We start from the raw sequence: 14,022 nt of genomic DNA on the forward strand, positions 1-14,022 counted from the left end.
TGTTTTTAGAATCCATTTTTGTGTTCTGCAGCGATTTGGACCCAGTAGCCTGCCAGGGACTTGCTCTAAAACAGGGCTAAGGGTGTGGCTCTGTGGGTGGGGTGTGTGTCTAACACACAGGAGGCCCCGGGTTCTGTCCCCAGTACCACATAAATCTGTTGTGGTGGTGCACACCTGTGATTCTAGCACCTAGCGGGTAGGAGGAGGGGGCTTGGAAGTTCAGGGCCATCCTTGGCTACACGAAAAAGCTGGAGGCCCGGGACAGAAGAACAAGACAAAGGAACAGTGGGCTTTGACTCTGACTCCCCTTGGCCTCCTTTCTCCGTACCGGGCAGGAAGAAGCCGTGGTGGTGGGAGGTGCTCCTGTCTATCCCGGAAGGCACAGTAGAATCCAAATGAGTTTGCCTTGTCTGTCTTGTGACCTCTCAGGCTTGATTGACAAGAAATCAGTTTGATTCCACGTGAACTCCCACGTGCTGACCTTGGCACTGGCCCAGGGCCAGAATTTTTATCTTTTTTTTTTTTCCTCCATCCCTCCAGAACACAAGATCTGACCACCTCACTGGGCCTGGAGTGACCCTTGTGGTGCGGGTTGACCATGTCCCCCCACCCCCACCCCTTTTTAGGGTCCCTGCAGCACAGGCAATGCTGAGCATGGGTGACTGGCTCATTTAGTCCACTTTTCTAAACCAGGCGAGGACTCTGGGGCTAAGGAGTGTGTTGTTTGCTTACTCCTTGCTTTCACCAGGACACTCCTTTTAAAGGAACCTAATATGCCTTAGTCAGGTGTGCAGTTCAGACACCTGCCTCTCCCCGCAGCCCCCCTCCTGGTAACTCTGGCTGTCTGCAGAGCCCCACCTATGCTCCATAGACTCCCTCTTTTCCCATTAGCGTTTTGACAGTTGGCATTTGGATAATCCCCCCTGCCCTGTCCTCACATACAGAGGCCTGAGTGTGAAATTGCATGACACTGTGGGGAGTCCTCAGCTACAACAGAGAATCCAGTGGCCCTGGGGAATTCGGGAGCCTAGTGTAAAATTTATCTGAAGGCCTGGGTTGGGTAGGATGCAGGGACAGACAGGGTCAGAGGGGTCTGTATCCTAGGGGAACAAGCCGAAGGTTCTCTCCTACAATGAGGCCGCCTCTAGGAGGCAACTGCTAAAGCAAAGAGCCTTGGGGATAGGCCCAGGCCCTCAGGCTCTGAGCAGGGATTGGGAAAATCCTAGTGGGATTTCCCTGAGGGAAGCCCAACTGGTCCTGGGGGTGTGTGGCAGGGAGCCGGGTAAGGGCTGCTGTGTCAATCCTGCTTTTAAGATCTAGGCTTGATTGCAAAGTGAAAACACGCCCACCCCTTCTTAACACTCAGCCCTGGCAAATCATTTGGGCCGCAGAGATGCTGTACCCTCCAAATGTGCCTTTGCCCCACCACGTGTCGACAGGGAGCAGATCCTAACCCTAACCCCGAGTTCCCGACATTGCTGGGGACAGTCTTGAGGAGGAGGGAGTCCCAGAGGACTAGCAGCCCCTCTCTGTTTTCTGAGTCTTCCCTGGCCTCCAGCCCCTCAGTGAGAGAGGACCCCTGTTGCCAATCTAGGGAAGTCATGTTCTAGAAACCTGAGGCCATGTCAGAAGGCAGCAGGCAGGGGGACGTGACTTCACCTGTCCCCGTCTCGGACCCCCATTACACCCCAGAGCGTCCCCTTTGTCTCTGTGGCTCCCACAGGAAGGGGGACCTTACAGCCTGCGTCCTTTACCCTCCAAGCATCTCCTTAAACTTTTAATGTCACCTATGCTGTGACAATCCCTGGCAGCGTTGAGCCAGCTTTAAAAAAAAAAAAAAATCTCTGCTAGTCTCTGGAGGACAATCTCTGCTTTTTAATGTCGTCCCGTGTCGCCTTACAGACTCTGTTATATGGGGCTTGCAGAGGTGATATATTGATACACAGAAGGCATTTGTACCAAGTTGTTTTCTTACTCTGTTCTACAAGGATCGTGGTCCTCAACACGCTTTGTATGCTGGGGTGGGAGAATGGAATTATATATGTGAATATAGGGTATATATTTTCCTAATTGTCCTTCTGGGTCCTGCCTGGGATATTCGGGTCACGCTAGGAAGGACTCACAAGGTGCGCGTCCCGTCTGTGGCGCTCTTGACAGTTGCCTTACCAGTCCACAAGCTGCAGGACTTTGGGATGAAGGCGGACGGTGGGCACCGTAGCGAGTCCCAGGAAGGACCTAGCTGCGTGACTGAGAACTCATCTATAAAAACCTATATTTTTTATTGTCAAAACAGATGGGGCTTCCTGGACTTCACAGTGACCGGATGTCCCCTGTGCTTTTATATTTTGTCACCGTAAGAGTTTTACTGGCACAGACAGGCAGCCGGGAATCCAGCCGACTGCACTAAATGGGGTGAGCTCTGCATGTGCAAAGGTGGGCACACCCAGGCTCCAAAAATAGTAAATAAAGTTTTCATGTCAGTTGTGCTGCTGAAGCTTGTGTCTGTGAGTAGGCAACCCTGGGTCCTGCCCTCCCACACACAGTCAAGGCTGCTTTTGTACTGAGCTGTGTCTGGGCAGCAGGAAGGAGACTCTGGCCCCCCCCCCCCCCCCCCCCCCGATGTGTGGCCGTTCATCCTGGGAGATATAGAAATAAGCTGGTGATCACTGACGCTCAAGACAGTAGAATCCCCACTCTGCTCCTTTCTGGCTGCAGAGTCTCTCTGTGCTGGTTCTTCTTAGCTACAGAATCGTGTGTGTGTGTGTGTGTGTGTGTGTGTGTGTGTGTGTGTGTGTGTGTGTGTGTGCGCGCGCGCGTGCTGGCAGCATTTGTGGGAAGAGTTATGGTGGGATGGTCTCTAGGAGGGTTGTCCCAGGGAGGCCATTGGCAATGGTGGAAACACTCGAGTTTTACAGGAGAGAGGAGATGCTAGGGCCATTGGTAAGTAGAGGTCAGGGTGCTAATCAACAATGAACCTAATGATAGTCAATAATCAATCCAGGATGGTGAGTGCTAGCCTACCCAGGGAAGTTAATCAACAGCCTACCCATTGCTAACCTACCCAGGGATGACAAATGCTAGCTTACTCAGGGAAGTTAATCGACAGCCTACCCAATGATGCCCAGTTGATAACCTACCCAGGGATGGAGTTGGTAGCCAACCTAGAGATGAAACAACAGAATACCCAAGGATGCTAACCAACAACCTAGCTAGGGATGTTTATAACTTAGCTGTTTTGGTTTTCTTTTCCATTGCTGTGATGAGTCCCTACCCACAAGCAACTTACGGGAGAAAGGTCTAATTGGCCAACACTTCCACACCACTGTCCTTCAATTGAGGGGCATCAAGGCAGGGACTCGAGCAGGAAGGGGCATCAAGGCAGGGACTCGAGCAGGAAGGGCCATCAAGGCAGGGTGGTTTGGTTTAGTTTTTTTCTTTTAGGTTTTTCGAGACAAGGTTTCTCAGTATAGCCTTGGCTGTCCTGGACTTGCTTTGTAGACCAGGCTGGCCACGAACTCACAGCGATCCGCCTGCCTCTGCCTCCCAAGTGCTGGGATCACAGGCATGTGCTACCATACCCAGCCCTGCTTACTGGTTTTACTGGCTTGTTTTCAGGCCCATGCTTAGCTAGTCAGGACCACCTGACAGGGAACTGGTGTCACCCACAGCGAGCCAAACCGTCCTATGTCAAATACTACTCAAGATATATTCCCTGCAGAGATGCCTCTAGGTCCTTGTGGTCAACGAGATCCCCTTATCAGCTGGCTCTGTGTTGTCTCAAACTGACACTATCCAGGAATGCTAGTCAACAGCATATCTAGGGAGGCTGATGAACAGTCTACTCGGGAATACTCAGGTTTTCTAGAGGGTGGGACTGGGGGGATGAATATGTGCTCAAAGGTCACGGATTAGGCTGCCTTTCACAGTATGACCCAAGCAACCCGACATTAGGTGTCTTCACACCAGGGAAGCTGAAGGTGGGTTCTGCTCAGTCGTGACACGGACACCTCAGTGGGCCTCGTCTGGAGCTGGAGGACTCCTGGGAAGCCGCTGGTCTTCCGTCTGTGCTAGGAGGCTGAAGCAGCTGGGTTCTGAGGCAGCTGTGGTAGAGAGCAAAAGGCAAACGCAAGTGCTCATCCCTTAGATGGCCTTCTGTCCAGGTTTTTAAGGTGGGTGTTCTAGTTTGACTTCTGTGGCTGTAATAAAACACTCCAAAGAGAAGCAGTTTGTGGAGAAAATATGTATTTGGTTTATAATCCCAGTGTCAGCCCCGTCCACAGGGACAACTTTGGCTGCTCACACTCAAGAGCAGAGAGACATGAGGGTAGCTTTGCTTCCTTCTGCCCACCTCAGTCTCTCCACCCTTAGCAGCTTAACGCCCTGACTAGGGAATGGTGCCGCCCACATTTAGCGTGAGACTTGCCACATCAATGATCTTGCTTAGGACAATTCCCACAGATGTGTCCACAGGCAACCCAGTGTAGATGATCCCTCACTGGGATTCTAGGTTTTGTCAAGTTTCAAATGAAAGCTAATCATTGCAATGGACTTTCCCACACCAATTAGCCTTATCTGGAAAATCCCTCACAGATGTGCTCAGAGGCTGACAATACAACATCACAGGGGTGCCCAGAGACAACCTAATCTATATAAGCCCACTCGGGTGTCCCCAGAGGCTGACATAATCTAGGTAACTCCTCACAGGTGTGCCCAGAGGCTGACATAAGCTAGGTGACCCCTCACAAGTGTGCCCAGAGATGACCTAATCTATATAAGCCCACTCGGGTGTCCCCAGAGGCTGACATAATCTAGGTAACCCCTCACAGGTGTGCCCAGAGGCTGACATAAGCTAGGTGACCCCTCGCAGGTGTGCCCAGAGACTGACATAAGCTAGGTGACCCCTCGCAGGTGTGCCCAGAGACTGACATAAGCTAGGTGACCCCTCGCAGGTGTGCCCAGAGACTGACATAAGCTAGGTGACCCCTCGCAGGTGTGCCCAGAGACTGACATAAGCTAGGTGAGCCCTCGCAGGTGTGCCCAGAGACTGACATAAGCTAGGTGACCCCTCGCAGGTGTGCCCAGAGACTGACATAAGCTAGGTGACCCCTCGCAGGTGTGCCCAGAGACTGACATAAGCTAGGTGAGCCCTCGCAGGTGTGCCCCAGAGACTGACATAAGCTAGGTGAGCCCTCGCAGGTGTGCCCAGAGACTGACATAAGCTAGGTGACCCCTCGCAGGTGTGCCCAGAGACTGACATAAGCTAGGTGACCCCTCGCAGGTGTGCCCAGAGGCTGACATAAGCTAGGTGACCCCTCGCAGGTGTGCCCAGAGGCTGACATAAGCTAGGTGAGCCCTCGCAGGTGTGCCCAGAGGCTGACATAAGCTAGGTGACCCCTCGCAGGTGTGCCCAGAGGCTGACATAAGCTAGGTAACCCCTCACAGGTGTGCCCAGAGGCTGACATAAGCTAGGTGACCCCTCGCAGGTGTGCCCAGAGGCTGACATAAGCTAGGTGACCCCTCACAGGTGTGCCCAGAGGCTGACATAAGCTAGGTGACCCCTCGCAGGTGTGCCCAGAGGCTGACATAAGCTAGGTGACCCCTCGCAGGTGTGCCCAGAGGCATCTCCTGTGCGTGACTCTAGGTCCTGTCAAGTTGACAATATAAGCCCCCAGAGGTGCTAGTCAGTAGCTACTCAGGCATTATAGTTGTCTTAGGTAATGATGAAACCACCACGATCAAAATCCAATTGAGAAGAAAAGGGCTGACTTTGCTCACGGTTCCATTATGACACTTCATCATCGAAAGCCATGAGGGCAGGAACCCAAGCGGGGCAGGAACCCAGAGGCAGGAGCCGATACAGAGGCCACAGAGGGGCTGTTTGCTGGCTTGCTCCCCATGGCTTGCTTGGCCTGCTTTCTTACAGAACCCAGGGCCACCACGCCTGGGTCCTCCCCCATCAATCATAATTAAGAAATGCCTTACAGGCTTGCCCACAGCCTGATCTTATGGAGCCATTTTCTTTTCTTTTCTTTCTTTCTTTCTTTCTTTCTTTCTTCTTTTTTTAAAAAAAGACTTATTTATTATTTATACAGTGTTCTGCCTGCATGTTAGCTTGCACGCCAGTAGAGGGCACCAGATCTCAGTATAGGTGGTTGTGAGCCACCATGTGGTTGCTGGGAATTGAACTCAGGACCTTTGGAAGAGCAGACAGGGCTCTTAACCACTGAACCATCTCTCCAGCCCTAGAGCCATTTTCTCAATTGAGGCTCCCTCTTCTCCGATGAGTTGTAAAACTCTCCAGCACTGTGGTTAGAGGCTTTGGTAGAGATACTGAGCAGCAAGCCCCCTCACAGGGCAATGCCCTGTTCCATCCTTGCTAAGAGTGGTGTGGCTCTGGAGGGCAGCGGTGCTGATGTTCAGAGCTGTGTGTTAGGGGATAGCAGGCAGAAGTGTTGAGATGGCAGAGTGCTCAGGACACTGAAGGGTCCAATGGAGAGAGGGTGCCATGCTGCCCCCAGCACTGTTCTTTTCTTTGTATCCCAGCCAGAGACAACTGCCTCAGAAAGGAAGCTCTCTTGGCCCTGTTACCTGTGGCAGGAAGTGGCCATTGGTGTGAAAAGTCCATGGTAGGCAGGGCTCTGGGGGTATGGAATAAACTGACAGCCATGTGATGTATGCTGTGCTCACATGACTTCTCCTTGAGACAGCTCAGGCTGGCCTCAAACCTGCAACGTAGTCAAGGCTAGTCTTGAATTCCTGATCCTCCTGTCTCAGTTTCCCAAGTGCTGGGGTTACAGGACAATGCCACCACATTAGTGAGAAGCTTTGGAGTATTGGTTTGTGTGGTGCTGGCCTCCCTCATGCCAAACCAACAAACCGCACTGGCTCTCCCCCCTCCCCCCCTCCCCCTCCCCTCTCCCCCCTCCCCCCCCCCCAGCCATACAGTCTCAGGAGAAAGAAACCCTGCATTGTCACAGAATATCCCCCGTCATCTCATGTGTAGACAGCTGGTTCCCAGATGGCAGTGCTGGAAAGTTTTGGAGTCCTTGGGAGGTGGGTCTGACTGGAAGAAGTGGCCAGGGAGCTGGTCTTCCAGAGCGTTCTGCCCTGACCCCATCCTGTGTCTGTCTTTCTGCTCCGTGGTTTGCCTCAAGGCAAAGAACTTTGTCCACCACACACCTCCTGCCATGAGACGCTCTATAAGTGTGTGGAGACTAGCAACCCTGGCCTGAGCAGCCTGAAACTGTCTGCCCTTGTTTCTGTCAGGCATTTTGGTCACAGTGACCTAGTGATAACTTACACATTAGTTTGTGGGGATGGAGCGATGGTAAATGGCTGTGCAAGCACAAGGACCCAAGTTCAGATCTCTGGCAACCCATGAAAAGGCGGTGGTGATCCAGGCCGTGGTGGCACATGCCTTTTAATCCTAGCACTCAGGAGGCAGATCTCCGAGATCAAGGCTAGCCTGGTCTACAGAGTGAGTCCTAGGACAGCCAGGGCTACACGGAGGATCCTGTCTTAGAGGTTGGGGACTGAGGCAGGAGGATGCCTGTGGGCTGCCTCTGGGCCTTGCTCCATGTTCAGTGAGGGGCCCTGCCTCAGAAATAAGGCAAAGAGCTATAGGGAAGGCCACCAGACTCCGCTGGCCTGTGTTCACACACAGCTCCACCCAGCCACACACATACTCGCTCAGAGAATACATACTCACACACCAAAACCCAAACCTATTTGTAGCTATGACCCTGAGACATAAGTGACCCACCTCAGCCATGGGATCTTTAAAATTCAGAGTCTGGGGGGGTGTGGTCACTGATAACACCCCCAAGGATCCAGTAATCAGGTTTTAGGCTGACTTGAGGATTTGAGCCTACAGCAAACAGCTATGTAATGCTAAGTAACTGATGTGGTCTTTCTGAACACAGTTTCTTCCTCATTGTTAATATGAAGATCAAAGCTTCTCCCCTAAAGATGCTGAGAACAGATCAACACCAAACTCCCATTAATAGGTCTTCTATAAATGACAGCTGCCACTCATATGTGCTGCTCTCAGGAGGATCACATCTTCACTGAGGTGACAGCCGTGTGAGTGTCTGCGTGGATTTAGAAAGGCGTTCGTGGTGCTCTGGCTTCAAATTCAGGCTGCCCAGCACATGGAGCCAAGAGTCCCCTGCTTCAAGATCCAGAGCCTGCACCTGTCTAGGGATGCTGACATCCCTATGGCCCTGAGAAACTCGAGAAGGAGAATTGGGGGTCACAGGAGGGGTTTGTGCTCCATGCCCTCTGTCTAGTCTGTCGGGCCTCCCACAAAGCCAGCAAAAGCCATCAGTCCCCAGGAAGTCATCAGAGTTGCGCCGGAGGTGACTGGCCTTGGGGGCCTCCCCAGCCTTCCCATTAGGGTGAAATGGCCCGGACAGGATTGGGTGGACAGGGTGCTATCTCAGCAGGCCACAATGTTGCTGGGCCAACAGAACATGCCCATAAATAGGCCGGCCTTGGAGGCAGGCCAGTCTGGGGACAGCTGGCCCTTGAAGCAGGTTTGTACTGGACTGGGTGAGGCAGGGGGGACGTGTGCATTGTGGAAGGTGCAACCTCGGCTTTCTATGGGTGTGCATGGCTGGTGCCCGGCTCACTTGAGAGTAGGGGCTGACCGACCTTCAGGACGCAAGACTGCCTCTAGGCCTGACTGCCGATGGACCTGGGGAACTGCCTTGTCTGTGGGTTTGAGCACGAAACTGTGTGTAGGCTAGGGGCCAAGGACTGGCCGGCTCTGAGGATGGGAAAGGACCCTTCAGGTATATGGGGGTGACCCCATGAGGTGGGCCAAGCCCCATGTCCTGCTGATAGTGGTTAGATGCAGCTGATGGGCCTCACACCACTGTGCCAGGACAGGCCATGAGGGAGACAAGGATCAGGGACAGGTGTGTGAAGGACAGTGTATGTGTGCACAGGCCTGTGTGCAGAAGTCTGCAGAGCCTGAATCCTGTGTCTCTGTCCCTAAAGCTAAGAGAGCCTGCCAGGGTCCACTCTGCAAAAGCCTAGAACACAGAGCAAGCACTCAAGAGGGTGAGCAGTCAGCTTCATGGACGAAATGGGTTCCGAAGACCAGGCCCATTCCACAGTCTTTCTGTTTTTTCCTGCCTGCTATGGTCTGCTGTCCACCCTGACAATGGTGTCCTGTCCTGGTCACTGAGGCTGCAGAGAGGCCAATAGAGATGTCCATCCTTGTGCAGAGAGCATTTTAGTGTCGGGGTGGAAAGGATGCCGATCTGGTCTGAGTCCTTTCTTCCCTGTGGCCTCAGTAAGGTGCTCTTGCTTCTCTGGGTCCCTGAGATTCCCCAACTCCACTGACTGGCCAGATGCATGGCACGGAGCCTGTGGCCAGGGGGTGTTTGCTGACTGACTGACTACAGATCTTAATTCATGGCTACGAGCCATGGGCAGCAAGGGCCTCGCTACTGTTTGGTTCCAGTCACGTCGGCACCTGATACCGCTGGGAGGAGCTGGTGACCTGGTTCGGCTCTGGTCTGAGGCAGAAGTGTCCCTGGAGAGATGGCAGAGCAGCACAGTGCACCTGAGCAGGCTGCAGCTGGCAAGAGCCACGGAGGCCTTGGGGGCAGCTACAAGGTACCTGGGACTCAGTGGGACCTCAGGCTAGGGCCGAGGGCAGCAAACAACTCCGTGGAGCACAGGAGCACCAGGCTTCAGGGGATGCAGCTTCAAGCTCTGCCTTTCCTGTGTGGCCATGCATGAGTCTCTTGGTGTCTCTGGGCGCTGACAGCTTCATCTTTAAAATGGGAGTGATGCCAGCTGTCCTCGGCCTTAGAGTTGTCCTGAGATAAAGCGGATGGCAGGAGCCTGTCTGGCAGATGGGAGAAGTGTGGCGTTGCTGACTCTGTCCCTTCCAAGCCAGGCTGAGGCTTTGGAGGGAGCGTCTGACATGGATGGGGTGAAGGAATGTAGGAACATGTGGGCATTTCTGAGTCTGCTCTGGTGATTTTAATAGGCAGGAGCTGTGACATTGTTGTAATTTCTCACTGTGGCCACCAGGGGGCGCTGCAGACCTGTGTGTTTCAGGCTGGGGGGGAGCAGGTGCCCCGCCCCCTGCTGTTTCGAGGGAGGGACTTTGGAGGCAAGGCTCTCACCTCTGTCATTCCAGGTGACTGTGTATGAGTTAGAGAACTTCCAGGGAAAGCGATGTGAGCTCTCAGCCGAGTGTCCCAACCTCACCGACAGCCTGCTGGAGAAGGTGGGCTCCATCCAAGTGGAGTCTGGACCGTGAGTACCTGGCCAGTGCCCACTGCCCCAGCCTCAGCCCCAGTTCTGCCCTGGGCCCTTAGACCACACCCTGCCTTTCTTTGCCTCAGTTTCCCGATTCATAAAACGTCAGAATCCTGGCTTTAGATCACTGTGGTGTGTGGCAGGAACAGGAGGGAGGCCAGCTGGCGCCCAGTTCAGAGATGAAACACCAAATTAACACCAGCTGTATACAGTTATATAAATAGGGGCTGAAGAGATGGTTCAGCACTTAAGAGCACCTACTCCTGTTGTTGCAGAGGACTTGGCTTCAAGTCCCAGCAGCCACGTTGCAGCTCACGACTTTCTGTAGCCCCAGTTCCAGAGAACCCCATACCCTCTCTTGTTCTCCACAGGCACCAGGCTGTAGAGTTTCACATGCATTAGAGCAGGAGGGCTCCGCCCTTTTTATCACTGGCGTAGCAGAGGGAACTGAGGCCAGAAAAGCTAGGTGCCTGGAGCTCGCCCTCGAGGCAGCAGGCCCTTGTGCAGGGCACTGAGCTCTGGCCTTGAGATCAAGTCTAGGTTCTGGAACTTTCTGTTTATAAACTTGGGCCGCATGTCTGCCAGCTGTGTCTCCTCACCTGAGGACAAACAGTGGTGTGGATTTCAGAGAGCAAGGGAAGCAAAGTGGATGGGTGGATACAAGGGGGGGGGGGGGGGGGGGGGGGAAAAGGGCAGGCCTTGGCACCAAGTGCCTGCAGTACCCTTGGTGGCCAGAAGAGGTCACTGGATCTCCCAGAACTGGAGTTGTGCCGGCCATGAGCTGCCATCTGTGCTGGGACTTGAACCTTGGCCCCTGTAGCAGCAGTCAGTGATCTTAACTGCTGAGCAAGAGCTCCAGCCCCTCACCCATGGATCTTTTGGTCAGCCTATGGCAGTCACTTTAGGGGATTTTTTTTTCTTTTTATCAAAACTCCTCCCAAGCGTGGACACACGTGGACTCTCAGCATGTCCCTGATAGGCTTCTGGACTAGGGCATCAGTCCCGGAGCCCCCCTAGCAGCAGGCTGTACAGGGCATCTGTCCTGGGTTAGGGATGGGGAGGGTGTGCAGTCAAGGTATGCCCTTTCTCCTGCATGTGGGTCCCTGCTCAGCCACCCCAGAGGTGACCCTGTTCCTACCACTCTCAGGTGGCTGGCGTTCGAGCGCAGGGCCTTCCGTGGGGAGCAGTTTGTCCTGGAGAAGGGGGACTACCCTCGCTGGGATGCCTGGTCCAGCAGCCGACGCAGTGACATTCTCCTGTCTCTCCGGCCTTTGCACATTGTGAGTCAGGGCTGTTGCTATCCGTGTGTGTGTGTGTGTGTGTGTGTGTGTGTGTGTGTGTGGCCACTGCGATCCTGCCTGGACAGGCCTCAGATTCTTTCCTCAACAATGGTATGGAGGGAGAAAAAGCTGGCTGCTGAGTGGGCCCTGGGGAAGGGCACAGGATCCCAGTCCTGAACTATCCGGGCATGACCCTGGACCCTCTCATAGTAACCTAATTAACCCAAGAGGCCTCATAGTCCAGGCTCATCAGATCAATACTGCTAAAAGAAACACAGAGCTCAAAAGCCCAGAAAATCACTTCAAGACAGTCCGCACTCCTGCCTGACACTTCCTGAAGGGGACACGGTCTGTGAGGCCACTGAACCACCAAACCACTGCTCCATCCACACAGAAGCCACCGCAGCTCCTCCTCCCAGTGTCTGGACAGAGTTGTTTTTAGCTAGCAGGGGAAGAGAACCCAGGAAGATGAAGCCAGATTCAACCTAGGAGAGAGGAGGCTGGAACATTAAGTCTTTGTGGTGCCCTTTGAGCCTCAGTTTCTCTTTCTGGTGGTGAAGACGGGTGGAATGAGATCTGTCCAGTCGCCTTCCCCTGTCTTGCTCAGCCGCGGGAGGTGGGGTTGTCTTGAGGCCTGCTCTCTTGCGTTGAAAAGATTCTCCCTGTTCTGGTTGTGGCCCCCTCTCACCCTTGACCTTTTCTCCCAGGATGGCCCAGACCACAAGCTGCACCTGTTTGAGAACCCAGCCTTCAGTGGGCGCAAGATGGAGATAGTGGATGATGATGTGCCCAGCCTGTGGGCCCACGGGTTCCAGGACCGTGTGGCCAGCATCCGAGTCATCAATGGGACGTAAGGGAACCCCCAGCCCCCTATACTCCAGCCCTATTCCCTGGTGGCTGTTCCTGTAGCACCAGGCTCACCACAGCCACCAGTGGCTCTGAGCCCATCCGCACTCAGAGCCCGCGTGCTGGAGGAAGTGGTGGACTGGTCCAACATCCTAGCACCCAGGAGCTCGCCAGGAAGAGTAAGAGTTCAAAAGTGGCCTGAGCTCCAGAGCCAGGTCCTGCCTCAAAAATCCAAGAGTTGCGGTAAGGGCACGGTAGTGTGCACGCCTTTAATCAGAGCACCTGGGAGGCAAAGGCAGGTGGATCTCTGTAAGTTCAAGTTCAGCCTGATCTACAGAGGGAGTTCCAGAACAACCAGAGCTACTGGGAGGAAATCCTGGCTTTCTTAAAAACCAAACCAAACCAAACCAAACAATGTTCAAGAGTTGAACTCTATCCCCAGTACTGTGCACAAGTTCATAATCTCTCTCTCTCTCCCTCCCTCCCTCCCCTCTCCCCCCCCCTCTCTCTCCCTCCGTCCCTCCCCTCTCTCCCTCCTTATTCTCTCTTGCCTTTCTCCCCCTCCCTCTCCCCTCCCCCCATGAGAATGCCTCAGCACCAGCCTCCTGCTCCACTGAGGTTCCTAGGCAGCCTAGACTCCTAGCCGGTTTTGTTGTTTTGGTTTTGTAACTAGCCCCCACCGTGTGGTCTACACCCAGGTCCCTATGGCTCCCCTAACTCCTAGGCCTGGAGACCTGAATTCTCAGGGTGACCTTGATCTTACAGTCTCTGTTATTATCAGAGTCTGGAGCGAGTAGCTGTGAGCTGGCTTGCTGTTTCCCCTAACAAAACCTCGGGGTCACCTTGCCTTTCCCTTCCCTTGTGGGTTTGAACCTGGGATGGAGCCTGGAAAGGTGATGCTGAGAGTGTACTCGGTGGCTTTTTCCTGAGCAGCAGGGATGGGGGTCCTGTGGGCACTTAGAGCTGGGTAGCCCTTCTCTCAGTTACGTCAGTCTGATGGTGAGTGTGACGGGCACACTGGTAGAGGTGCCTCTGAGAGCCCCAGGGGTATGTGTGACCTCCCAGGAGATAGAAGGTCAGGCAAGGAAGAACAGATCAGTCAGAAGGGATGGCGGGTTCGAAGGCTCAGACTCTGCCGCACGGTGGGATGAAGGGCTGGGGGATGGAATGTGTGGAGAGGTGAGGCAAGAGACGCTTGGAGAAGGGTGGATGGTTAGATTCATCCCAGGGGCGCTGGGGAGCCAAGGAGGACTTGAGATAGGTGGGAGGCATAGCAAATGCAGGCCTTAAAGAGCTTTAAAGGGATGTACCAGCAGCGTGGAGGGCGACTGGAGGGACGCGCCTCACCTCACTCACCCATTCTCCTCAGGTGGGTGGGCTATGAGTTCCCCGGCTACCGTGGGCGCCAATACGTGTTCGAGCGGGGCGAGTTCCGCCACTGGAATGAGTGGGACGCCAATCAGCCGCAGCTGCAGTCCGTGCGACGCATCCGTGACCAGAAGTGGCACAAGCGTGGCTGTTTCCTGAGCAGCTGAGGATGTGGGTCCTAGGGGACAATGCCGGTGTGCCCTCCCGACCCTGATCAATAAAGCCCACCAGCCATGCTGCCCTGTCTGCG

At 54.1% G+C, this 14,022-nt stretch overlaps 1 protein-coding gene and 1 long non-coding RNA gene across 3 annotated transcripts; both read left to right on the forward strand.

Moving 5' to 3' along the window:
- The first annotated feature begins 5,267 nt into the window (after positions 1-5,267).
- LOC127202977 (uncharacterized) lies at positions 5,268-5,641 on the forward strand. Of its 2 annotated transcripts, none has more exons than XR_007832363.1 (3): positions 5,268-5,319; positions 5,443-5,483; positions 5,525-5,641. It is a non-coding gene; the product is annotated as an uncharacterized LOC127202977 (long non-coding RNA). The 2 variants fall into 2 exon arrangements; XR_007832364.1 differs by lacking the exon at positions 5,268-5,319 and adding an exon at positions 5,355-5,401.
- Positions 5,642-9,479: 3,838 nt separating this feature from the next.
- Crybb3 (crystallin beta B3) lies at positions 9,480-13,955 on the forward strand. The gene is made up of 5 exons (XM_051161969.1): positions 9,480-9,624; positions 10,157-10,275; positions 11,426-11,558; positions 12,266-12,408; positions 13,774-13,955. Exons 1-5 carry the CDS (start codon positions 9,550-9,552, stop codon positions 13,937-13,939), a joined length of 636 nt encoding a protein of 211 aa, XP_051017926.1. The 5' UTR covers positions 9,480-9,549; the 3' UTR covers positions 13,940-13,955.
- Positions 13,956-14,022: the final 67 nt, after the last annotated feature.

Source organism: Acomys russatus, chromosome 19, assembly GCF_903995435.1.
Source record: "Acomys russatus chromosome 19, mAcoRus1.1, whole genome shotgun sequence".
NCBI lineage: Eukaryota > Metazoa > Chordata > Mammalia > Rodentia > Muridae > Acomys > Acomys russatus.